The sequence below is a fragment of the Hyla sarda genome, chromosome 1, assembly GCF_029499605.1.
Source record: "Hyla sarda isolate aHylSar1 chromosome 1, aHylSar1.hap1, whole genome shotgun sequence".
Classification (NCBI taxonomy): Eukaryota; Metazoa; Chordata; class Amphibia; order Anura; family Hylidae; genus Hyla; species Hyla sarda.
In genome coordinates this window covers 467,992,052-468,018,721 of record NC_079189.1, presented here as the reverse complement: position 1 = coordinate 468,018,721, position 26,670 = coordinate 467,992,052, and the positions used below count along the sequence as shown (strand labels likewise).

At 45.1% G+C, this 26,670-nt stretch overlaps 1 protein-coding gene across 5 annotated transcripts in view; it reads left to right on the top strand.

Annotated features, from left to right (window-relative positions):
- The window catches only part of HECTD4 (HECT domain E3 ubiquitin protein ligase 4), a 200,180-nt gene that overhangs the window by 88,121 nt on the left and 85,389 nt on the right, over positions 1-26,670 (top strand). For all 5 annotated transcript variants that reach the window (XM_056536635.1, XM_056536627.1, XM_056536623.1 and 2 more), the window contains exons 24-37: positions 817-980; positions 6,930-7,163; positions 7,736-7,928; positions 10,483-10,587; positions 10,698-10,786; positions 11,033-11,208; positions 11,295-11,430; positions 12,092-12,233; positions 12,331-12,497; positions 13,218-13,364; positions 15,170-15,354; positions 20,255-20,408; positions 20,773-21,053; positions 25,867-26,056. In XM_056536635.1, the coding sequence (XP_056392610.1) occupies positions 817-980; positions 6,930-7,163; positions 7,736-7,928; positions 10,483-10,587; positions 10,698-10,786; positions 11,033-11,208; positions 11,295-11,430; positions 12,092-12,233; positions 12,331-12,497; positions 13,218-13,364; positions 15,170-15,354; positions 20,255-20,408; positions 20,773-21,053; positions 25,867-26,056 (2,363 nt within the window). The remainder of the gene's footprint in view (positions 1-816; positions 981-6,929; positions 7,164-7,735; positions 7,929-10,482; positions 10,588-10,697; positions 10,787-11,032; positions 11,209-11,294; positions 11,431-12,091; positions 12,234-12,330; positions 12,498-13,217; positions 13,365-15,169; positions 15,355-20,254; positions 20,409-20,772; positions 21,054-25,866; positions 26,057-26,670) is intronic.

Sequence of the window (26,670 nt, the reverse complement as noted above, 5' to 3'; positions counted from 1 at the left end):
TCAACACAATGGAACAGAGTTCCTTTACTTCATTAACAATCAATATTGGTAAATGCCACTGGTAAGAAATTTTATTTCATAACCTTAAGGCAGTATGGGCCCAATGTCATTGAGTTCACGTGGACTATTACAGTTCTGGTCTGCTTGTGAGGTTTTTCAAAATCCAGGATAACCCTTTCAAAGCAGTGTTCCAATATCAAAAATCTACTTACCAATTCTATTCTTATAAGACCCCTTAAATATCTAATAGATAGTGTAAGTACTGCAGAGGTTTTGGCCAAAAAGTTCTGAGAAACTGGATAGGGAAAGCACTTAACATGAGATTTACATTTAAAGTTATCCATTCCTATCTCTCATGCATTGCCACATAATTTACAAAAGTCTGTATCTTTCTTCTGAAACTGAGATCGTGCTGTCCCACCATTTGTATCATTCAGATAGTCCCTCAATACCCCATATTCAAAACCACATTTCATACTTTCTGTAATCCCATTTACCTTGTAACAACTAAATTTGTACGTCCAGTATTGACCTTTCCCAAATGTATAAATTGCTGGTTCATATAAATAGGGCCATCCTTTCCACCTTACAGTATAATTGAGAAAATTGCCAGCGTGGAACATCCAGAAGTCCCATTTATTAGAGATAATAGTCAGACACTAGTTGTGAATGCAGTTACGCATTTCAGGTGGTGCCTCCCCATTAAGTCACCTTACAGTATGTCCTGCGAACGAAGAAGGGGTGATCTCAGTGCTTACAAAATGTGATAAGGTACAGAATCCACCTGTTCTGTCTGTGTTTGTCTTCTCATTGTAGGAGTCCTCCGAGGATGTATCAGGTGGTCTTCCATTTCTGGTTGATCTTGCTTTAGGATTGTCTGTTCTGGCTTGTTCCATGCTGCGAATATTATATAATGGACCGGAGATCACAAAAGAAGAATTGACTTGCCATGATCTTTTGAGGTCAAAACTTTTACAGAGGCAAGTATCTTCCATATAATGCTGTCTTTTGGTTGCGCCTTGAGTAACTGGTTATTACACTAGCCAAAACTGTTTACCAACTTACTGCTAAACTTGGACTTATAAAGCAAATCCTCTTTATATTCTATTCCGTTGTGTTTAGTGGTTCCTCAAGTTGTGATATTTTGGTTCTGTTGTTCTGCTGTTATGCCTTCTGGTAATTTCCAAATAATTTGACAACTGAATGTTGCTGTCAGGATCCGGGCTGGCGGATGATGAGGACACTGTCGGTGGATCCTCTATGCCAGAGAGGTGATTGCGTGGGCCGTACCAGGGGAACGGAGTCTAAGGGGTTACTGGTATTCACCAGAGCCCGCCGCAAAGCGGGATGGACTTGCTGCGGTGGTAACCCCAAGGTCGTTCCACCCGGTAGCGACTCAACCCCTCTGGCAGCTGAGATGGCGCGGTACAAAAGGACAAGGCAAGGTCAGACGTAGCAGAAGGTCAGGGCAGGCGGCAAGGTTCGTAGTCAGGGGCAACAGCAAAGGTTCTGGGAACAAGGCAGTGGACACACAAGAACGCTTTCAAAAGGAACTAGGCAACAAGATCCGGCAAGGACAGGAAGGGGAAGTGGGGTTTTATAATGTTTTACAGTGATTGGGCCAGGCACCAATTAATGGTGCACTGGCCGTTTAAATTTGAGAGAGCCGGTGCGCGCGCGCCCTCGAGAGCGGGGCCACGCGCGCCGAGAGGACACAGCAGGCAGAGGGACGTAAGTAGACCGGGATGCGGCCCGCGGGCAGACTTGTGCCGCCACGCGGATCGCATCCCCGCCGGCATCACTGTAGCAGCGCCCACGGTCAGAGGGACAGACTGGGGCACTGCAGAAGGGCACACGCCGTGAGTGCTCCGGGATGGAGGCGGGACCCGGAGCGCTCGGCGTTCCAGTTGCTACTTACCTTATGAAAGTAATATGTCCCTTCACAGTTTGGCACTGAGTCGACGTTGTCAGATTATGTAAAGAAACATCCATTTGATCCATCAATTTCTAACAAATCTTGAAGCAAAGAGGAATAGTAGAAAAAGTCAGCAGACTCACCATAAACTTCTTTTCCAGGGTAATTTCTTTATTGCATACTCACATAAAAAAGCTGATACAAAAGGAGGGAGAGAGGGATCACTATGGGGGGGTATTCACTGTCTGGCGACAGACTCTGTTTCGCTCGGTGCTCGAGCTTCTTCTGGCCAGGCCAGAAGAAGCTCGAGCACCGAGCGAAACAGTCTGTCGCCAGACAGTGAATACCCCCCATAGTGATCCCTCTCTCCCTCCTTTTGTATCAGCTTTTTTATATGTGAGTATGCAATAAAGAAATTACCCTGGAAAAGAAGTTTATGGTGAGTCTGCCGACTTTTTCTACTATTCCTCTTTGCTTCAAGATTTGTGATTCACTACCAACAGTCAGAGCACCACCAACACTTCGGGGAACACTCCTACACGTCCCATAGTCCAGTAACGTGGGAATATCAGCAGCAGTGCCGGACATTACACTCTTCTTTTGAAAATTTCTAACAAATGTCTAATAGAAATTGTGGTGAAATAATACAATACAGAAATCTGACAGAAGATGCTGCATCATTGTTGACATGAAGTATTAACTTCATGTCAGAAGATGCTACGGGTCCTCTATAAAGCAAAACGAGCAAAATGAGTATGCTGGCAACCAATGGTTAAATTGAATGCATCACCTAGAATTTTTTTTTGTTACTGATAAGAGCCAGATAATGGAATGTGTTCTTTTTTCTAATCTGTTTCTACTTCTTTATTTTTTATTTTTTTTATTTGTAGTATATTATTGTGGGGATCAGCCTTATGTCAAGCCACATAGACACAGTAGATTGGCCAAGTCCCTATTGCATTCTCTGTAATCTGCAGAGGGCATTCCACAGGGAGGAGGAGACTGAGCTATGAGCTACAGCTATTCTGAATGGTGATAGATCCAGTGTTGCCTATCTATTGGTGTCACTTTTCACTGTGTTCCTTTCTGTGGTGATAAGAACACTGCTGGATCTGAGTTCAGGGTTAGAGAAAGCAAAATGGAAAAAAAAAAATATCTGGCGCTCTTCATTGGGCGACACCTAACTGATGGGTATATGCTCTTACCACTAGGAGACGCTGACACTAGGAAAGAAAAAAGAGTCTGCTCCTCCCTGGCAGGATATACCCCACCTGCAGTGAGATAATCAGTTTTAGCTAGTGTTAGTTTGGAGGCAGACACAGTTCTGGGAGCTCCCCAGACCTTGTCTTTTTTCTCTTTGTTATTTTCCTAGTTTCAGGCTTAAAGTTTAGTTTTTCTCTCCTTTTTTATTTTTTTCTAGCGTGGGGAGACAGGAGCATGCCGCCAACTGATCCCCCACATGCGATCTAGGAGCACGGTGCATTATGGATGGGCCAGGACAGTGAGGGGTTAACCCTTGCAATTTTATTCCTGCAGCCTCGGCCAGGGGGGGCACATCTGTTGGGCTCAGAAGGGACAGTGAGCAGACAGATTTTTAATTTACTTAACTTTCAGACGTCCTGCTGGCTGGAGCCGTCTCCCCTGCACCGGGTCTACTGTGCGGTCCCGGCTGGGGTGCACTCTGAGGCACTCAGACGGTGGGTGTTCAGGGGAACCATGGCGGCGCATATCTCCGCCTTCTTCTTCCCCTGATTTCCGCACGAGCCGGGAGGTTAGGCAGCTCCTCCTCTCCGGCTCGCGTGCTCTGGGGTCCATGTTCAGTGAGGCTATTCCTCACTGCTGCGGCGTGTAGCGCCGCCCCCTCCGCCGGCTGGGGTTATCTCCTCTGCGCTGGGTCAGCTATGTGGACCCGGCAGGAGTCCGGGGGGCATCGTGGCAGTGCATAGCTCTGCCCTCTTTCTTCCCCGATTCAGCGCGCGAGCCCGGGAATCAGGAAGCCATCCTCTTGCGTGCTGCTGATGGGTCACAGCTCCGCCCTCCTCCAATTCAGCGCACAGCTCGCGCGCTGCTGAAGATTATAGCTCCTCACTCCTCCCCCGCTGTGGGGGTCGGCGGCGCTCTGTTAGCGAAATTCTGCTCTCCCGGGGCAGTAGCCGGCAGGAGTCCGTTGTCTCGGCCCACTTCTATCCTATCCCGGCTGGCCAGTCGGTTTTCCGCATGGCTGACTACTACGTCCAGTCATCTGCCATACACTTTCCACCTTGTGGACGGTAGTTCAGGTACCCCGCTGCCAGGGTGTTGTTTTTTGTGCATCACCCGTGTTGCCCCATCGTCTTTGTTCCTAGCATATCTTACTGAGTTGCGGAGTTCACTCTGTCTAAAAGCCGGTATCTCACTACACTGGGTGTTTCCGTATGCAGGACCTGGAGCGTCCATGGTCCCTATGCCACATAGCCAGACTGTGTCTGCATGTTTTTTCCTCATTACTGTCGTTGCCGTGGCTGTAGTCCGATGTCTCTTTCCAGGTGCAGTTCCGCAGTGTGTGCATCTGTGGGTTTTTGGGACCTTTTCTACCTGTAAGCCAGTCTGTGTCCGAAGGTCTCCTTCCCCACTACTATCGTGAGGTCCCCATTTCTTTGTCCCTACGTATGCTAGGGCCGCTCGGTAGGTGTGGCGCCCACTTTTCCTTCTGTTCGGTGGTGTAAGCCTCTGGATTTCCCTTCCGCAGTCCTGTGGAGATTGCCCACTTCTTTTCTGACATGGGGCCTGCAGGGCCACTGTCAGTTCCGCCTCTCCCTATACCTACAGCAGTTTTTTCTGAGGTTTTCCATCCGAGTGCACTCTATTGCCTTCATCTCCATCTGGATTGGCTCTCGACACGTTTGTGTTTTTTGCCTCTCTGGTCTACAGGATCGCTCTGGGGACTCCAGGTGGCCCCTCTAGAAGGCGATGGACTGCCGGTGAGGTCTAGGGGCTCTGCTCACCCAGCACTTGTCCCATGGCTGTGAGACAGCATTTCCCTTTTTGCTGCTTTTCCTGGCACACCTGCCAATCCCCTTTCCACAGGGGGTGTGGGGATCGGGGGCTTGGCATGGATCTTTACTGGTGTTTTCTTCTACAATTTAATCACCCTTGTTTTTCCCTCCTCTAGAGGGACTATGCGTTTGAGTTTTTTCTGCCGCCAAGCCGATGCCGTCTCGCTGCTCCCCCTATATAGATGGGTTGTTGGTGGGGCCCTTGTCTTTTATCGATGGCATTCAACAGAATATTTTACTGTCTACGCTTGTGTGCCTGATGGCCACCTTTGCGGCCCGGCTCTCTTCTACTTTTTTGGTTATCTACTGCTGCTCACGCAGCCTGACCTCTCTCCTCTGTTGGAGGAATTTGTGCATTCTCCATATAAGGGTTAGTTCTTCTTTCCCTTTTTTTGTCTGTGTCGATTGTACCGCACTGACACCCAAGTCTTCTGTCGCACTCCTTTCTGCACCCAGACCCTGGGAGTTCAATCTGGTTTATCCTTTGTTCCCTCCTCTGTTCCCCGTTCTGGCAGGATGTTTTTTTTTCCTGAGTGCTCTGATCCGCCTGGACCACTGATTCTATGACTTGTTGGTCCTTGGCTTGTTCTCTGTTTTAGGCTGCTGTGGCGTGCCTTCTTTTCAGGCAGCTCTTTCTGTTAGACCTTGGTGCTGGTTCCAATCTTGAGCTTGTGTGTTGATTCGGCCCAGACTACACCTCTAGCCCATCAGGCGGGGTGGTTTTTTCTCTACTGCACTCCCTTCTCTTCTTCATGTTTTTACCCTGGTGGTGGTCGTCCGGAGACTTTTCTCTGACGTTTGTTTTTCCTTACTCTTCCTGAGGTTTCGTTTTCCAGGTAACCCTGACCTGTTCAATTTCTTGTCTGGTCCCCCCAGAGGTCTGCCTTTTCCTTGGGGTCCTGGTCCATCTTCCTGCACGGCCGATCTTCCGGCAGCTCAATTTCTGGCTTTAGTTTGTCTCCGACCTGGGGGCTCGACCTCGGGCCCCGTGGACATGTGATTTCAGTCTTGGGACTGATTCCTTCTCCCTGGTGGTTGTTTTTTTCCCACCCTAGGGGACTGCTTTGGGACTTCCCATCAGTTAGGTGTCCCCCAATGAAGAGCGCCAGAGAAAAGGAGATTTTTGTACTCTTTCTCGTAGCTCTCATTGGGGGACGCTGCACGCACCCATTTCTTCTTCTTTTTCCAGATTATTCTTTCCGGTTCTTGAGTTGTCTCTCCGGGATTCCTTTCTAGGGTCCTACGGACGCATTTCTTATTGGCTTCTCCTACTGCTTTGTGACAAAACTGGTTATCTCACTGTAGGTGGGCAGACTCTCTTTTTCTTTCCTAGTGTCAGGGCCTCACAGTGGCAAGAGCATATACCCATCAGTTAGGTGTCCCCCCAATGAGAGCTACGAGAAAGAGATTTTACGGTGAGTACATAAATCTCCTTATCACCACAAATTCTTAAAAGGGATATTTCTTACTGGGACATTAAAATGTCCCCTAGATTCAGGTTCTACCTCCTGGATTTGCAAATATCTTATCTTTGCGGGCTCTCTGGCCCCTTTCACCTGTTTGAGGGCACATTTGTTTTGGTTGCAGTTTTCCTTTACTGCTTTTCTAAATCCTTGTTTGTTGCACATGTTTCTTTATTAAATTGAAAACGACATCAATTAAAAATGAAAGATAAACTTATCTTATCATTAGTTAGGCTGGGTTCACACTACGTTTTGTATGCGGTTTCCCGACCGCAGGCAAAAACGTGGTGGACCGCGAGGCTGCGGTTCACTCCGGTTGGCTCATAGACATGCATTAAATACGATTCCCCTATACGGCTGAGTGCGGGCGCCGCGATTAAGCCCCGCCCCCTCCTCCCAGCCGTATACGGGAACCGTAGTTACAAAACGTAGTGTGAACCCAGCCTTATGTCATTTAATAGGGTTCTTATATGTTGTATTTTATGGTTTAACAACTCGGTTATTCTCTGTTTTAAGGTGTCAGTGGCAAGTAGAAGCAAATGGTGCGTTATCCCCGGCACTTACTCCAAGTCCGTCTCCTCTGCCTCTTACCATAGAAGAAGATCGAGAGTTTACTTATCCTTCTGATATTCTTTTGCCACCATCGGCAAATTACTTTGAGCTGCCTAGAATCAGACTTCCTCCTGGGATAATGATCAAATTGCGGGAAATATCTGGTCGTGCTCGGCCTCAGTTTAGGCCAAGTATAAAGTAAGATGTGGCAATTTGACGTATTAATGTTTTCCCCCCACTGTTGTCCCTGTGTGGTTGTGGTAATAGAAATTGTCTCATGATTTTTTTTGCCTTGTTTAAAAGGGTATTTAATTGATGGCTTTTTATGTACTGGGCGAAACAGACCGTTTACAAATCTAAGGGCACTTGGAATTTAGCTGTACATGCAATTGGAAAAGGTCTGCAGATATTTAGGGCGAGATTCATCAAGACTTGTGCAAAGGAAAAGTTGACCAGGCCTATAGCAACCAGTCAGATCGCTTCTTTTATTTTTCAAAGGCCTTTTCAAAAATGAAAGATGCAATCTGATTGGTTGCAATGGGCAACAAGTCTGCTTTTCCTCTGCTCACGTTTTAATCAATCTCCCACTTAGTGTGAATGGAATGTGTTTCCCTCATATACTGATGACGAGATCAGGTGTAATAGCAACATGTAGATGTGCCTTCCCCTGTACCTGCCTCCACATAGTTTATTTTTTATCTCATAGTATGTAAGATGTTTTGTTTGCTCTTTCAAGCATATAAAGCTCTTATCCACTTGTTATCATACAGGGAGATAATCCAGCCAGATGTCATGGAAGAAATGGTAGTATCCTGTGTCATTAAGCACTTAAACTTGGTTGATGCTCTCCAGTCCTTGATAAACTATCAGTATCGAGAGGAACATCTAGAGGAGTATGACTTGTTGTGTAAAATAATGGGAGAAACATTCAAGAAACTGAATGCAATGGAAAGACAATTACAGGTTAGCCTGGTTGTATTCGGTTACAAAAGTTAAATAAGAGCATTAATATTGCGATACTTCAGTTGGGAGGTTCAAAATATGATTGATTGGATAAACACCTGGTTACACAGGATACAAAGCCTTTTCTATAAGGTTCACAGGTAGTGCTTGCCTAGCACCTCCATAGATTGGTTGATTCAGCTGGCTATTGGTGAGGCTTAGGGTAGGTTCACATAACGGAATCTCTGAGCAGAATTTCTGCTGGAGATTTAGCCGGCGGCACTAAGACCGCACGGACTGCATTGCTGTCCCCATAGACGGCAATGCATTTATGGGTGGATCTTTTAGAAGATCTGCTCAGAAATGCATTGACATCTATGGGGACAGCAATGCAGTCTGCGCGGTCCTAGTGCCGCCAGCTTGATCTCCAGCAAAAATTCTGCCCAGAAAATCCAGTGTCAACCTAGCCTTATCGCACTAAGGAAAGGAAATGCAATCTCTGCTTACTCCACCTGAGCAGTTGGAGCTTCTTGGGCTGTAAGTTTTATAGTGTGCACACTTTGGCTTGATCGTCGGGACTTGCAGAGCTGGGTGATCTAGCTGTCCTTTGTTTTTTCACCACACATGGAGACTGCTTTAGAATGTCCCATGGTGGCTTTGTCCCCCAATGACGTGAGCAAAAAAATATGATATTGTGAGTTTGCAGAGATATTTGGGGAACACAGCTCCCACCCATGCTTTTTGTTTTTCTTTGGCGTGCCTTGCTCTACTGTTGAATAGTCTTTGGATTCCATTTGGTTCTCTTGTTTTATTTATGTTTTTATTTTTATATTTTGAACCCTTTCATTATGGCAGCTGTGTCATGTAATCCCAGACTGACCACCTGTGCCGAGCTTGTAACTATGCAAGTCAATACCCCTTAATTTTGTACAATCCACATGTAATAATCCACAGATGGTGTGGTAGTCCCTTTCTTTAGTAAAAGCATTAATACATTCTTTATTTTCAACATATCTTTAAAAACTGAAGTTTTGAAAGTTATGATACACAAAAAGTACTGATTTATGCTTTTACTGAAGTACTTGACTATAGCAACATCTGCAGACTACAAGATTACATTATTATTTATGAACTCCCTCCTGGCAGCTCTGACACCTTTTACTCCCTAATATGCCGAACCCACCTTGTCCCTCATCTAATTTTTAGCTTTACACTACGAAACCTATCATGAGCAGGAGACGTATACATCTTATAGACTACCGTATATATGTCTGTAGTGTGTTTTGAAAGTGAGGGGGTTTATACCTAATGGATAGAAGTTCTAGGTCACTTAGCGTTATCACTTGCTGCACTTAGATTCCTCATCTGCAGAACAAGTGCACTGTGCCTCTGAAAAGCCAGGAACAAAATGGGTAATATAGGCTGCAGGGCTGTATTAGGGGAGACCACATCAGAGAGAAAAAGGAGCCAAAATGGCTCAACCAAACAGGTACTACCGAAGAACCTCTACATTATTATTTAATACCAGCCTATGAATGAAATTGGTGTGCCGCTTTAAGTTATTTTTATGGGTTCTGCCCATGGTTAAAGGGTCTTTCAGAGTCTGAAAATGGTTGAAAAATGTGGCAACGTCATAAAGTAACATGAGAAGCATTACCCGTTTGCTAAATCTCTTCCGGTCTGTTTTTATTTTCTTTTATTTTTTTTACTGCCCTACAGCAATATCAGGCTTGTATACCACATAAGTGCTGTAGCCAGTGACTGGCTCCAATATATGGGTAGGTCATTGCTGCAGCACAGTAAACAAAGACCTGCAGGCAGCATTAAAGTGCTGGTGCTGGAGTAGCAGGAGATTTATTAGACACTTTTTTTGATTGTTACTGTATATCATTTTTCTCTTAAGTTGAAATACTATCATAAATGAAATTAGTATGCTTTAATGATGCTGGGCAATCCTGTTTAAAATTTTAATAGTGTGTGTTTATTAAGTTAGAACCTAGAGCTAAAATCATGCATCCAGCACCAAATACATATTTGTAAATATTTAAATTGTATTCCATGTGTATTTGTTATATTAATCTCATTTACTGTATAATTTTATTATGCTGGGAACAGTGCATTTATTCACATTATTGTGCTGTTTAAAAAAGTAGAAACATAATGTGTTAAAAAAAAATTTAAAGGAAGAATCGGCACTGGATTGCCTCAAATGCTGTGCCCAGTATCCACCAGCTTTCCAGGGCTGAATTCAACTAAATCATCCACCGAATGCAAGATACAGCACCAGTCATGAGGTCTGGTCTTATTGCCGGCTTAAGTGTTTATTGCACCACGTATGCAACGTTTCGGCTAGAAAGCCTTGAAAAAGGCTTTCTAGCCTAAACGTCACAAATGTGTTTTTTTGGTGCAATAAACACTTACGCCTTTAATTAGACCGAACCTCATGTCTGGTGCTGTATCTTGCATTCGGTGGTTGCTTATATTTTTACTTGTGATTCTAACAATAAAAATAAATATACGGTAATCAACTTTATAAAAAAAAATGTAAAAGTAAAATTAATTCATCTTTTTATAGAGTGTTGCTGAATTGGAACAAAAATGGCACAGTGAAGTGGAAGATGCATCAAATGGAAAACTCGAGAACAATGCTCCGTTCTTTTATGACTATCATTTCAATGAGGTATGTAGACTCCTTAAACCTTTTCTATATACTGAGCTGCATTTTATGTATGTTACTTTAAAATAAAACTAGTCCACCTCTTTATTCCTTTTTTGTTTTATGTATTTTAGAGTAAAGTAAAAGAATTAGAGCTGTTGTGTTCAATGAAAGAAATTCTTTTTGATGGAAGTGATCCTGAGAATATGGTTTTATCTCTTAGGTAGGTAACCTTAACCTAACTGGAAACAGTGATTTTGTGTGTTCAGTTTCTTCAAATAAAAACCCATAAGCATCTAATTTCTGACTTATTTATATTTTATGATTGTTTAGCTATGGACGTTTTAACCGGGGATGTCAAACACATTGTAACAATATTTTCTCAGTATTGTCACATCCATGTCACGTAAATGACACAAAGGAGCACTACTTGGGGTACATCATAGTTTTGTTTTGCTTTGTTTTTCAGAGAGAAGTTTTTCCAAGATGTAAATTCCAGCACACAGAGATCCTCCCATGCCATGGCAAAAACAAAAATATTGGTGAAGAGTTTGATGAATCGGGCAGAGTTACTACTACATGTAACCATAGCAGCACAATCTGGCATCACTAGAAGTATATCTGGCACACCTACAGAGCCTCCAAGTATGTAAAAAAAAAAAAAAAGCATTATTTTATATGCTTTTTTGGGAGTATATGTTTTCTAATTGTATGCTGTTGGCATATTTCAGCCTGTAAATCTATATCTGAGGCCAAGGTGATATCCCATGCAATGCGTCAGCCAGTCTTCCTACGGAGTATGTCCGCACCCTCTGATCTAGAAATGATCGGCAGTAATGACCTGGAGTTTAATAGATCAAATTCAAGGTAGACATATGTAACTTTTTTTTCCTAATTAAGTTTATCATTGTAGTTTTTACAGTTAGCCCACACGGTATGCTATTTAAACCATACATGACAATTGATCTATTTTATGGTTTTATAATCTATTTTATAATGACGGAAAGCAATTGTCTGGAAGAGGTTATAATGTTTTGATTATTTTACGTAAAGGCAAAAATCAGACTACGATAGTGTACCACTAGCACAAGAAGGGGACAGGGAAACATCTGAAAACGGTATCTCCACCCATGAATGTTGGTAAACATAGCCTAACTGTTTAGGTTTAAACAGATGTGCCGAATTCAGTCATAAGAGTGAGCTGTGGCAAAGTAGCTCTGTGTGTCAGCTCATAGTGGCTACAAGCAGACACACAGAGCTACCGAGCCGCAGCAGGGGAGCTCACTCTGGTGACTGCATGCATTGTGAGATATGCTGCGGATGCACTCCATGTGATCCTACTCTAAATGTCTAAGAGGTCTAGATATTAGGAGAAAACAGTTTTCACCTTATTTTATGACTCCTGTGCCAGGAAAATAGCCTACAAATTCTGTCCTCCAGTGTTTTCAGAGAAATTCTTTTAATATAGTATAAAAAATGCCATTTGAGGTTTGCTTGTAATCAGCTTTTATGTGTTGACGATTTCCAGGAGACGGAATGCAGCAAGTCACAGAAGCAGCTCTTTTACACTTCTACAGTCTCTAGCTATTGAAGATTGCAGAGATAAACCAACATACAGTGTTTTGTTAGGTCAGCTCTTTGCATTCATTGGGACCAATCCTGACCAAGCTGTAAGTTTAGAATTTTTGCATAGCATTTTTAGGAATTATAAATGCATTTGGTTACAAATTATAAGCTTTACTCATTCTTCACATTTCATCAAATTAGGTATCAAGTAGTGGCTTTTTACTTGCTGCTCAGACAAGATGGCGCCGTGGAAATACTCGTAAACAAGCCCTAGTGCACATGAGGGAGCTGCTAACTGCTGCGGTTCGTGTTGGAGGAGTAACACATCTGGTTGGACCAGTAACTATGGTGCTGCAAGGAGGACCAAGGCAGGATAATTTTTGAAATTATTTTTTTAATAAAGTTATGTGTACAGGTAGCAAATCTGCAGTAGTTGGAAAAAAAAAAAAAAAAAAGGCCACAAAGTCACAAATGAAATTTATCAAAACCGGTGCATTGGAAAAGTTGACCAGTTTCCCATAGCAATCAATCAGAATGGTGCTTTCATTTTAGGAGGCCTTTTAAAAAAAAAAAAAATGAAATAAGCTATCTGATTGGTTCCTATGGGCAACTTTGTAAAAAAAAAAAAAAAATCCTTAAACTGCAGGAAATTGGGAACTGATTTGCAGTTCATGTTTAAGCCACATCATTCATGTTACAAATAGGCCTTATACATCACTGGGGAAGTCAGAATCCACAATAAATAGTAGTGTTGTGAGTTTTGGTACAGAAAATTCTCAATAGGAAATCTAAATCGAATAGAGGGCATCTTTCTATTAGAAGAGGAGTTGTAAAGGGCAGCTTTTCTTTTGGAGTACTTAGCTTTTGTGTGCATTTAAGAGGTGTTGATTTTATTTCTCTTGCCTTGGGTTGGTCCTTGATATTAGAAAAAGCTATTGTAACAATAAGCATGGCAGCCCTAGTGAGGGTTCAACAAAATCGAGCCACCATGCCCTGTGATATTACTGAGATTTGTGCTCAATATTTGTCCCCCCCCCATGCTCTGTTACATGTCCAGAACTGTTAACTAAAGGATACTTTTTTCACAGAATTGAAGAGCTTACATGTGGAGGAATGGTGGAACAGGTCCAAGAAGCCTTTGGGGAAACCATGACTTCAGTTGTTTCATTGTGTGCCCGCTATCCTATTGCTTGTGCTAACAGTATAGGTTTGTTGTGCACCATACCTTATACCAGGTAAGCTTATACACAAATTATTTTGCTTACCAAGTTGTGTCCGGCTGTCCTAGGACTGGAACAACCTTTTATCTTTTACATAGTCAAGGCATGTTATATAGGGCTTTGTCGCTTGGGCAGTCACAGTGTGTAGTTTAAACAGCTAAACTTCAAGTAACATATAGCCCTTGCTGTTGAGCCAGAAATCTTTGTATGCTTGGTATCCTAGACCTTACACAACTACTTAAAAGGGTACTCTGCCCCTAAACATCTTATCCCCTATCCAAAGGATAGGGAATAAGATGTCTGATCGCCAGGGTTCTACCGCTGGGGACCCCCACGATTTCCCTACTGCAGCCGGTGTTAGTTTAGAACGTCGGGTGCCGCTCCTGAGGCTCCTTTACTCACGGCCACGCCCCACTCGTGATGTCACGGCCATGCCCCCTCAATGCAAGTCTATTGGAGGGGGAGTGACGGCCATCATGCCACCTCCCATAGACTTGCATTGAGGGGGTGTGGCCGTGAAATCACGAGCCTCCGCCCGCATTGCCAGTCATCTGACACGGAGCGAAGTTCGCTCTGTGTACCTGATGTCTGTGGTGCCGCAGCCGAGATAGCGGGAGTACCCCTTTAAACTCTAAATTATAAATAAATACACCAAATACCATTATATGGTAAAATAAGGCCATAATGTTTTTTAATGGATACATCATTTATTAAAAACAAGTTAAAAACCATCAATTATAATCAACATAGCAACACCCAGTATACCAACATCTTTGTCCACCCAGGCTTAACCTGGACAACTAACCCCAGTCTAACAAACATGACAGTCCTTGACAGAGCAAAACAATTGGGCAGAGGGGGGGGGGGGGGGCAAAGCATCTTCTGGTCGTCGCCGCCGCCAGGTAACTGAGGGACTGCCAGACTAGCGTTGCTTTTAAAGGAAAATATCTTCCCTCCAAACTGGGTCACAGCAAATTACTCTGCTGTTACTGGCCAAGAATGTTGCTAGGGAGTCAAACATATCTACAGACAGGATAGCCCTACCAATCAGGTGTCACTTCTCACAATCTGAAATAAAAAGAGAGTGAAAAGCGTAGAGAAGCAGGTCCCACAAAGAACAGCATGTAAAATGAATGGGGGTGGGCTCATGATACTATGTCTACCAACCTCTAATTGCACAATTAAGGGGGTAGTGACATTCTTATTCGCATTCCAAAATAATTAACTATGTATTCCAGTTCTACCCTAGTAAACACTAGGGTTATTTGTATTGTAGCCATAAATTTTGTTTTCAATAGAGCAGATCCTTTATTTTAAAACATCTAGTTATCTTTAAAACCAGCTAACAGTTTAAATAATAAATTACTTGAAATGTAAAATGTTACACAACTTTAATACTTTGCAGCTCTGAACAAGAAAAAAGTGTTCACAATTGTCTTGATTTCATACCTGAAATCTCCCAGCATTGCTTTCTCATTTGATTTTTGTAAAGCATTTGTGCCTTTTACATCACTGTACAATAACTGATGTAGGTACAGTCTCTCTTCTACTACAATGCTATATCAAAATCATTTTAAGTATGTATGTGGTCTTGTTTGTATTCTAGTGCTTGTTGGAGCAGTTTTATTTCATATTTCTTAATTAATATGTCCTCTCTAGTTTAGGGGTATCCCTGGTTCTGGGCATAGTAAACACCACTTTGGATTAATTAATTGTAATTGTATTTAGAGCTGAACTAGAAATTCTTGCATATGTTAAATCTAAAATGGTTATTTGCTTTCTTGGAAACTGAAGTTATTTTCTTTATGCTCATTATGAAGGAGTGAAGAAAAGTGCTTGGTACGCAGTGGATTGGTACAACTCATGGACAGATTATGTAGCTTAAGCAACCAGACCGAGTCAAGCTCCAGTGAAAAACAGACCAAGAAGCAGAAAGTGGCAACCATGGCATGGGCAGCATTCCAGGTTCTAGCCAACAGATGTGTAGAGTGGGAGAAAGAGGAAGGTTAGGGCACTTTTCCAGCTATAACATGTATAGATCAGTGTGTCTGTAAAAAACTTGCAACAAATAATGTCTTTTTCTCTATCGGCTCCATTGGGGGACACAGACCATGGGTATATGCTGCTGTCACCAGGAGGCTTTACACTATGGAAACAAGAAAAGTCGTCCGCTCCCAGCAGGATATACCCGCCTACAGGCACCTGAGCTAATCAGTTTTAACTTAGTGTCTTAAGAGGCAGACCTCGTCTAACATTTTTTGTTTTCTAGATTAGGGAAGTTTTAGATTTTTATCTCCCTTTTCTTTTCTGTTTTCAGGTGGGGACTCAGGGACATAGTGTTCACTGTTTCCCCATTTGCGATTCAGGGGGCACAGACATCGTGGATGTACTATCAACCCCCTCTCGCCAACGGTCAGTGCCTGGGGTTGTACCTCACGGGTCCAGGTCCCCCTACCTCCCTGCTCGTCTCGCTGTTACAGCCTGGCATGATGCAGGTGACAAAAGCTGATTGAAGACTTCATTAGGTAAGTTGTTCTGACTGAGGTGAGTATTTCCCCTCCTTTCTTACAGGTTTTAGGGACTTCAACCTCTGGAGACCCCCCTGTTTTGGCCCACTCATTTTTATTATTGCTGGGCAACCCCTGCCAATCCCTGGGATGTGGGGACCTTTTTCAATGATGTGGGACTGTGAGCCCACCTTTCTTATTGTTCCTGGGTCTCCCTATCAGCTCTGGGGATAAGGGGAACTCTCCCTTCCCCGCTCTCATACAAGCGCCGGATGCATCAACACATGATGCGGCCGGAGCACATTTGCTCCTCCCATCGGCAGCTGTGAGCCACCGGCGGCGTGTTTACCCGCTCCCTTCCCCTTACACTCGCATATGTGACGGGGGTTGAGATCGGGTGCCATTATAGCCGGCCACATTATTTTCTCAGCCGCAGCTCTTGCCGGACTTTAGCCCTGCCCTATGAGGTACAGGCGCACAAATTAGTTGTCTTTTCTTCTGCCAATTAGCGCAGTGCAGAGGGGCTTCTAGGACCAATCAGAGTCGCCCTAGTCTAATCCGGCCCCTCTCTTCTCATTGGTCCTGCATTCTCCTCTCCTTCCTCTCTCTCACTTGTTGACTGAAGTTCTCCTCACAGCAGCTGCCCTGTTGGGGACACAGACGCTGGGTGAGGCTGTTTCAATTTTACTATATCAGAGTCCAGAACTGTTCCTCCCTCTAAGCAGTTAACTGGGACACTAGTCACCTATTATGCTTGCAATGCTAAAATGTCTGGTTCTGCTGAACCCACTTGTTCCGCCTAAACCACTGCACCCCCTTGACCCTCCTGGTATTTGGTATTTCTACTCAGGATTCCCCTCCAGACTCTGTGGGCTCTGCTGTCCCTCCGGAATGGGTGTCTTCTCTCTCCCAGTCTATTTCTGACTTGGCTCAGGTCTCCCGTTCTGTGGTGACTGCCTTGGAGAGGTCCTCCATACTCCAAACTTCCAGAGAGACCCGCCCCCCCCTTCTCCCTATGCTAAGCGAAGGAATTGGCTGATCTGGCTCTCCAACTCTCTAAGGCTGGAGACTATCTGTGTACTGCTTCCATACAGTTGGCCCGTTGTGCGGCCTTTGCCACAGCTAACCTGGTGGCTCTTCGTCGTTCCATGTGGCTCAAGGCCTGGAACGCCGATGCCACTTTCAAGAAATCTCTGACGGAACTTCCTTTTACCGGTTCTCGATGGTTTGGTAAACACCTCGATGAGATCATCTCAGAGGCGACGGATGGTAAAAGTTCTCTGTTACCTCAAAATAAGGCTCGCAGTACTACTTCTCGTCGAAAGTAGACTTCCTTTCGGTCCTTTTGGGCATTTGGTTCCAGTAGGTCGTTCAGACAGCCACCCTCGCAGGACAAGAAGGCTCCCTCCTTCCAAACCCGTCCCTCCTGGAAATCGGATAACCGTTCCGGTCGTTTCGCGGCCAAAGCCGGGCACACGCATGTAGGGATGTCCCGATACCAATTTTTTTTTTTAAGACCGAGTACCTATACTTTAATTCTAGTACTTGCCGATACCGAGTACGAATACTTTAATTTTAAAGGGAATCTGACACCAGGGTGACTCTGTCTTTGGCGCTGCTTACCGTGCTGATATGTGGGTTCCTGGTTGTGTGCAATGAAGGCAACTGCTGGAATATGAGCCAAGATATCTCTCTTCTCCATTGGTCAGAACCGGGAATTTGCATTATGGGTGAGACCGAGGACCACATGATGAGCAGTGGTAAAAACCGGGTCACCTGCACTATCTACCTATAAATTCAAGTTAGCGCAGGTTGTCTCTGCTGTAAGATTGCCTTTAATATTAGGTAGTATCCCCAAGCCTACCTCTGCCTGAAGTGATGCCCCCACCCGCTGATTTTTCTCGGGTGGGAGGTTGTCTGTTACTCTTCCGGGACGTCTGGTTTGCGCACGTGTGGGACTCAGGTCAGGGACCGAGTTAGAGTTTGCCTCCCTTCCGAGGGATTGCTTTTTCGTTCCCGGGCCCCCAGGTCCCCCTCTCTGGCAAGTCCCTCCTCATTCAGGGAGTAATTGTCCTGGTTCCTCCCGAGGAGCGTTTTTTGGGCTTTTATTCCAACCTCTTCGTGCTTCCCATGAAAGGGCGTTCCGTTTGCCCCATCTAGGACCTGAAGCGCCTCAACCAACATCTTCTCCTTCGGTTTCCTTCCTCAGTGGACATCTGGGATGCCTACCTCCACATCCCAATTTTTCCGGGGCATCAGCGGTATCTCCGCTGGAAGGCCATTATCAGTTCGTGGCCCTTCCCTTCGGTCTGTCCACTGCTCCAAGGGTCTTCACCAAGGTCCTGGCGCCTGTGATTGACCTCTTATGGTCGAGGGGTGTCTCAGCGATTCCATCTCTGGATGACCTCCTGATCAAGGCTCCAACCAGGACCCAGAATCTGGAGAGTTTCCATCTTACCCTTCAGACCTTTTCCCGTTTCGACTGGATGGTCAATCAGGACAAGTCCAACCTGACTCCCACTCAGTCTTTAATATTTCTGGGACTCCAGTTCGACACCGCGTCCGCCCGGATTCAGCTCCCATCGGACAAGCGGCGGACTCTTCTGTCGGGGATTCGGATACTCCAAACCCCGGTTCAGGTTTCCATTCGCTTCTGCTTGGAGGTTCTGGGTCGAATGGTGGAGGCATTCCATTTGCTCAATTTAATTACCGGCCTCTTCAACTTGCGCTCCTATCCAGGTGGGACCGATCTCCGTTGTCCCTCGATTGCAGGATCATTCTTCCTCAGAGGGCTCACCAGTCCCTTCAGTGGTGGCTTCCTTCCCCCCCTTCTTTTGCAGGGGCGCTCCTTTCTGCTCCTCTGACCGTCCTGTTCGTATTCAGTTGGACAACTCCAATGCTGTGGCGTATATCAATTGCCAGGGTAGCACCCGCAGCTCGGTGGCGTTGGCCGAGGTGTCCAAGATTCTTCTCTGAGCTCAGAGTGCCGGCCATCTTGGCAACTCACATTCCGGGAGTGACCAACTGGGAAGCGGACTTTCTCAACCGATCCTCAGCTTACCCCGGCGATTGGTCCCTTCAACTGGAGGGGTTTAAAGAGATCTGCAACCTCTTGGGCACTCCAGACGTGGACTTATTCACATCCCACCACAACCTGAAGGTTCCTCAATTTTTGGTGAAGTCTCGGGATCCCTTTGCTCTCGCTGTGGATGCCCTGATGATTCCTTGTTTGGACTTTGTCCTTCCCTATCTTTTCCCTCCTCTTCCTCTCCTTCCCAGGGTCCTGAGGAAGCTCAAAGCAGAGGGCGTTCCCGCCATTCTCGTGGCTCCGGTTGTTTTCCGTCGTCCGGTTCTGTCCTTTTTACCAAAAGTTGTTTATGACATCATCCTGCCGTCCTTTTGTTCGGCTCCCTCTCATCCCAAGGAATGTTTGCTCCACAAACTTGATGTGGTGAGGGCTGTTCGGACCTATCTCTCAGTCACTTCTTCTTTTCGATAGTGTAACTTCTTTTTTGTTCTTACGGAAGGTCATTGCAAAGGACAACCTGCTTCAAAGGCCCCCTGGGCTCTGTCGGGGCATCCTGGGCTCTCCGCAACAAGGCTTCGGCTTTGCAGATCTGTAGAGCGGCCACATGGTCATCTTTACACACTTTCACAAGGTTCTACCAGGTTCATACCTATGCATCCGCTGATGCTAGTCTGGGCCGTAAGGTGTTGCAGGCAGCGGTGGTCCAACCGTCCACCTGACTGATTTTCCTTTGCCCACCCTAGGGACTGCTTTGGTACATCCCATGGTCTGTGTCCCCCAATGGAGCCGATAGAGAAAAGGAGATTTTTTTTATGCTTACCGTAAAATCTTTTTCTCGCAGGATCCATTGGGGGACACAGCACCCGCCCTTCTTTTCTCTGGTGTTCCTGGTTCAGTTACCTGTCCGAGGGTGTGTTCAGTTCGTTTTTATTCTGGTTTCTCGGACAGTTCGTGTTTTTTTCCTGACCTGTCGGTCCTCTCCTACGGCTCTGGGACTAAAACTGATTTGCTCAGGTGCCTGCAGGCGGGTATATCCTGCTGGGAGGGGCCAACTTTTTTTGTTGCCATAGTGTCAAGCCTCCTAGTGACAGCAGCATATACCCATGGTCTGTCCCCCAATAGATCCTTTGAGAAAGAGATTTTACGTTAAGCATAAAAAAATCTCCTTTTTGTGTTTTTGTTACTTGTTGCATGCTCTTCTGTAGTTAACTGATTGGATTTTCTTGTGCTTATTCCATTGAAGATGAACATACAATGACCTAAATATTACGTTTCTTTTAAATGTTGTTTGTAATTTGCAAATAATTCATGTAAATGTTTTTTGATTTTTTTTTTTTTAACACTATTTTGTTGCCGTCATCATTTTGTAGGAGGATCTACAGAGGCTGTACATTCAGGTTTGGCTCGACAGGTGTCCACTCTCCTTACCAACCATTTGGCACGAGCCACTGAGTGCTGTGGTAACCAGGCTGCTGGAAATGATGCACTTCAAGATGTTCTCAGCCTTCTTAATGATCTGTCAAGGTAATAGCTAGTAACCGTTAGGATAAAGATGAACCTTCGACACGTGACATTATCTCATTTTCAGGTATAAAAAGTTTAGCTCCTCTTTTCCTGTGATATGCCACAAGATGCTTTAAATTTTGAGAGTTACCCCAGAACAGCTGCCAACAGACTGTCCCTTTGTTATTAACAACACATTTGGAAAAAGTTTAAATTTGTCATGAGTTTTTGTGACCTATATATATATTTTTTGTAGATTTAGCTGTTTACGCAATTCCTTCCTTGCATAGACGGTTATATAGGCACACTGTATTACAAAACATTTAGTTGTGTGTTATATTGATTGTTTATTTCATGCATTGATTGTAACAATTTATTTCCACAGAAGTCAAATAGGTAAAGCAATACTGAGCCAGCCTGCGTGTGTCTCCAAGCTCCTTTCACTGCTGCTGGATCAACGTCCATCCCCAAAGCTTGTCCTTATAATACTACAGCTGTGCCGCGCCGCTCTGCCTCTCATGAGTGTGGAAGATTGTGGGAATGTGGAGCTTCCACCATGGAGCTACTCTGTTCCATCTCTTAACAGTGAGCAAGAAGATCCTAGTGACCCAGCCTCGAAGATTGCATCACTATTGTTGGCAAAACTGGCTGATTATGTGGTACCAGGTACATTCAGAATTCCCAGAATTAATTTGAGTAGAGGGGTTGAAATAATAGTCATTCATGACAACCAAATGGACATTTTTTTTGTATTAAAAGATCTGCATGCAAAATGACAGCGGTTGTTCATGCCATACTTAACCCCTTGGGGACTCCATTTTTGCACTTTGCATTTTGTCTTCCTCACCTTTTAAAAATCATAACCCTTTCACTTTTGCACCTACAGACCTATATGATATATTTTTTTTTTTTGCACCAATAGTTCTACCTTGTAATAATATCAGTCTACAGCAAAACACAAAAAAATCATTGTGTGGCAAAATTGGAAAAAAAAAACATAAATTTCTCTATCGGCTCCATTGGGGGACACAGACTCTGGGTATATGCTGCTGTAACTAGGAGGTTGACACTATGGTAACCAAAAAGTCGGCTCCTCCCAGCAGGATAATACCCGCCTCCAGGCCACTGAGCAATTCAGTTTTTGCTTAGTGTCTTAAGGAGGTGGATATGGTCTGATTTTCTCCAGACCAAGTCTCATATTTTTTTTTATTTTATTAGGTTTATGGACTGTGTTAGTTCTTTATTCCTTTTTATTTCTGTTTTCGGGTGGGGACTCAGGAACACAATGTTCACTGTTTCCCCATTGCGAGAGGTGGAAGGCATCTTGGATGTACTGTTAACCCCCTCTCGCCAACGGTCAGCGCTTGGGGTTGTACTTCATGGGTCCGGGTCCCCCTACCTCCCTGTTCGCCTCGCTATGAGCTTGGCTTGCCGCACGTGAAAAGGCTGGCTGAATACCACAGTCTGAAGACTTCTTTAGGTAAGTTCTTCAGCGTGAGGTGAGTATCTTTCTCCCTAGGTCTTGCAACAGCTGGAGACCCTCTTTTTTTCTGCATAGCTGGGACTGGCCTATTATTGGGGGAGCAGTGGCTACAGTACATGCACAATGTGGGGCACTTTATTAAGTGTGTGTGTGTTTGCGTGTGTGTGTAATAAGGGGGCACTTTATTGAGTGTGTGTATTTGTTTTTTTAACACACACGACGTAGGCTTCTCCCTGCGGGCGGGTGCACTTTTTATTTTCATTTTCAGCAGCTGCGGCTGCCGACGGCACTTCGCCCGCTCCGTCCCCGGGCGCACAGAACTCACTGCAGGCGGCGTGTGCGCTCGGGGTTCAGAGCGTGCGCCATTACAGAATGAGTCCGCGGTATCCTCGGCGGCCCGGCGGACATTAGCTCCGCCCACCTGGCCGCATAAGCGCCTCGGTAGCGCGAAATGGCCACCAATCAGCGCGGTGCGTGCGCTGCGGCCGTAATGGGGCCATTCACAGAGCTCCTTGCCCTGACCCGGCCTCTTCCTTCTCCTGACCGGCGTTTCTTCTCTCTTCCCTCTAGGGATCGACCGATATCGATTTTTTTAGGGCCAATACGGATAATCTGTGGAGGTTAAGTCCGATAGCCGATAATTTATACCGATATTCCAGTATAAATTATGGGCTATTTCTTCCCCCCCTGAAGCCGCTGCAGATCATTGATTTAAAGCGGGCAATTTGAATCAATGAACTGTAGCGGCTTTTGCGGTGCCAGAGACCGCCGCCTCCACTTGCTTCTCTCCCCCTGCCTGTATAAAGCCCCCTGACTTATAATACCCCCTGTCCTGTGCCCCTCATATATAATGCCCCATGTCCTGTGCATCTCACATATAATGCCCCCTGAGGGTGCAGAACAGGGGGTATTATATGTGAAGGGCACAGGACATGGGGCATTATATATGAGGGGCACATGTCAGGGGGCATTATATGTGGGGGCACATGATGGGTGGTAGGGGCATTATATGTGAGGAACACAGGACATGGGGCATTATATGTGGGGGTCACAGGACAGGGGGTATTATGTATGAGGGGCACATGATGGGGGGATTACATGTGGGGGCACATGACAGCCCACCCCTGTCATGTGCCCATATAATCATATAATGCCCCCCTGGCTTATAATACCCCCTGTCCTGTGCCCCTGACATATATTGCCCCCTGTCTAGTGCTCCTCACATATAATGACCCATGTCCTCCCCCCTCAGGGGGCATTATATGTGAGGGTACAGGACAGAGGGTATAAGTCAGGGGGGCATTATATGGGCACATGACGGGGCTGTCATGTGCCCCCACATATAATCCCCCCCTGTCCTGTGTTCCTCAATACCCCCCTGATATGTTCCCCTCACTTATATTTGCCCCCCTCACTTATAATTTGCCCGTCCATCCATACAGCGCCCGAGCAATGCTCACCTCACACGCTGCTATGTTCTTGTACTGTGAGTGAGAGTTGCAGGGACGTGATCTCCGGGCGCCGGAGCGATGATGTGATGTCATCACGCCGGCCTGCCGTGGATGGCAGCTCCCGCTCCACCATGCTGTCAGGCAATTGCTCCGCACGGCAAAACAAGGCGTGCAGACGAATCGCGGGACTTCAGTCCCGGCCTGAAGTTCAGGGCCGGGACTGATGTCCCGCGATTCGTGCGCACGTCTTTTTTTGCGCATTATCTGCAGGTTAGAAGCCGATTCCGATGATGGGGGAAAATGTGAATATCGGCCGTGCCGATAATCGGTCGATCCCTACTTCCCTCAGCACGGGCAGAGTTCTCCTCACAGCAGCTGACTCTGGGACACAGACTTGAGTGAGACTGTTCAGTTTTTTGTCATGTCCGTGCCCAGAACTGTTCCTCCCTCTAAGCAGATATCGGGAATATTAGTTACCCATTACGCTTGTAAAAACTGTTCTGCAAAAATGGCAGGTTCTGCTGAACCTACTTGTTCTGCCTGCTCCACTGCTCCCCCAGACCCCCCTGCTATTTCTAACCCAGGTGCCCCCTCAGACCCGGTGGGTTCGGCCACCCCTCCAGCCTGGGTTTCCTCCCTCTCCCAGTCTATATCCGACTTGGCACAGATCTCCCGTTCCTTGACACAGGTCTCCTGTTCCTTGGAGAGGTCTACCCTACACCGGCCCTCTAGAAGGTCCCGTTCCCCTTCTCCCTACGCTTCGCATTCGGCTTTTCATCTCAACGAGGACATCGTCCTTTTGTCCCGCTCCTTCTCATCCCAGGGAGCATCTGCTTCACAATTTGGATGTGGTTCGAGCGGTTCGGACTTATCTTTCCGTCACCTCTTCCTTTCGTCAGTGCGATTCTTTTTTTCGTTCTTACGGAAGGCCGTCGGAAGGGACAGCCTGCTTCTAACACCACCATTTCTCGGTGGATCCGATGTGCTATTTCGGAAGCTTACCGCTGCAAGGGGAGGACCCCACCTTTCTGTCTCATTCCACCCACTCTGTGGGAGCATCCTGGGCTTTCCGAAACAAGGCCTCGGCCTCGCAGATTTGTAAAGCGGCCACTTGGTCGTCTTTACACACTTTTTCTAAATTCTATCAGGTTCATACCTTCGCATCGGCTGATGCTAGTCTGGGCCGTTAGGTGTTGCAGGCGGCGGTGGTATAGCCGACTGCCTGACCTTTTTATTCTCTGCCCACCCAAGGGACGGCTTTGGTACGTCCCAGAGTCTGTGTCCCCCAAAGGAGATTTTTAAGGCTTACCGTAAAATCTCTTTCTCGAAAGATCCATTGGGGGACACAGCTCCCACCCCTTTTTCCTGGGGTTCCTTTTCGTTATCTGTCCGAGGGAGTGTTCAGTTATTTTTTTCTACGGGTTCTCGGACAGTTCATGTTTTTTTTCCTTTTGACCTGTCGGTCTCCTCCTATTGCTCTAAAACTAAACTGAATTGCTCAGTGGCCTGGAGGCGGGTATATCCTGCTGGGAGGAGCCGACTTTTTGGATACCATAGTGTCAACCTCCTAGAGACACCAGCATATACCCAGAGTCTGTGTCCCCCAATGGATCCTTCGAGAAAGAGAATTTACGGTAAGTCTAAAAAAAATCTCCTTTTTGGGGGCTTCCGTTTCTAGGCAATGCATTTTTCGGTAAAAATTAAAGCTGATCTTTATTCTGTAGGTCTATACAATTAAAATGATACCCTACTTATATAGGTTTGATTTTGTCTTACTTCTTGAAAAAAATCATAACTGCATGCACAAAATTAGGACCCCTATACATTTTTTTTTTCCGCATAAGGGGATTTATGAGGGCTTATTTTTTGTGCCGTGATCGGAAGTATTTATCGGTACCATTTTTGTTTTGATTGGACTTTTTGATCGATTTTTATTCATTTTTTTTATGGTGTAAAAAGTGACCAAAAATACGCTATTTTGGACTTTAGAATTTTTTTTACGTGTATGCCATTGATCATGCGGTTTAATTGATATATTTTTATAGTTCGGACATTTACGCATGCTGCGATACCACATATGTTTATTTTTATTTACATTATTTTTTTTTTTTTGTTTCAAACTTTTATTAGGGAAGGGGTTAAATCACGTTTATTAACTCTTTTACTTTTACACTTTTTCCTTGCAATGTTATAGCCCCTATAGGGGGCTATAACATGCAGTGCATTGATTGCCAGCACTGTTCAATGCTATGCCATAGCATTGCATTAATCAGTGTTATCAGTGGTCAATTGCTCAAGCCTGGATCTCAGGCTTGGAGCAATCAGTCGCCGGTCGGACGTGCCGGAGGCAGGTAAGGGACCCTCCGCTTGCATTCTAGCTGATCGGGACACCGCGGTTTTACTGCGGTGGTCCTGATCAGCTGGACTTGTTTAATAAAAAACTGTTTTCCAGTGGAGTACCCCTTTAATGGTGAGCTATTGTTATTACTACTGCCATTCCTTACCAGTAACACTTTACATCTTCACCTTTGCTCTTATGTTGCAGGATGTCAGACGGTTCTTTCTCCAACAGCATCTGAACCAGACAGCAGTTTATCTAAAAATAGTCCCAAAGGTTCTCAGAAGGGTGATAAAGATACTGGGGAAGAGAGTGAAGCAGTGGATGGCAAACTTTCAATTTTCATCCACAAGCGAGAAGATCAATCATCTCATGAAGTCCTGCAACCTTTACTAAGGTAAAAAGCCAAGTGGAATGAAGAAAATACATTGCAGTTGCCATTGCATTTTATGCATTCCATTATAGCTGTGGTTAAATTTAGAAGAGAGGAAAACTACTACTTCAGCCATAGTTAAAAAAAAAAAAAAAAAAAAAAAAAAAAAAAAAGTTTGCTTATGTCCATTAAAGGAGTACTCCAGCAGCACGACCCCCGCGATCAGACATCTTATTCTGTATCCTTTGGGGCGGAGTACCCCTTTAAATAAGGAAGATCAAATTGTGCCACATTGGAGATGGGGTCTGATGTGAATGATGACAGTCTCTGCACAGCGTTGCTCTTACACAGTGCAGTTTTGTTCAGGTGCAGTTTTGAAGCCAAAACCAGTTAAGAATCATACAAAATTAGATAATATAGTAATTGTTTTTACATTTAATCTATTGCACTCTATTGTTGTGCTTCCTCTTATTTGTGTAACATTTTCAGGTGAGTTGTATTTATTAAATAATTGTAGCATGTTTTGAATTAGCTGTTAGGCTATGTTCACATTAACAAAGCTCCGTTCAGAAGCTCTGTTACGCTCTCTGATAGTGGGGCTGGATGGAGTATGTGACATCGGATACCAACGAATCCTG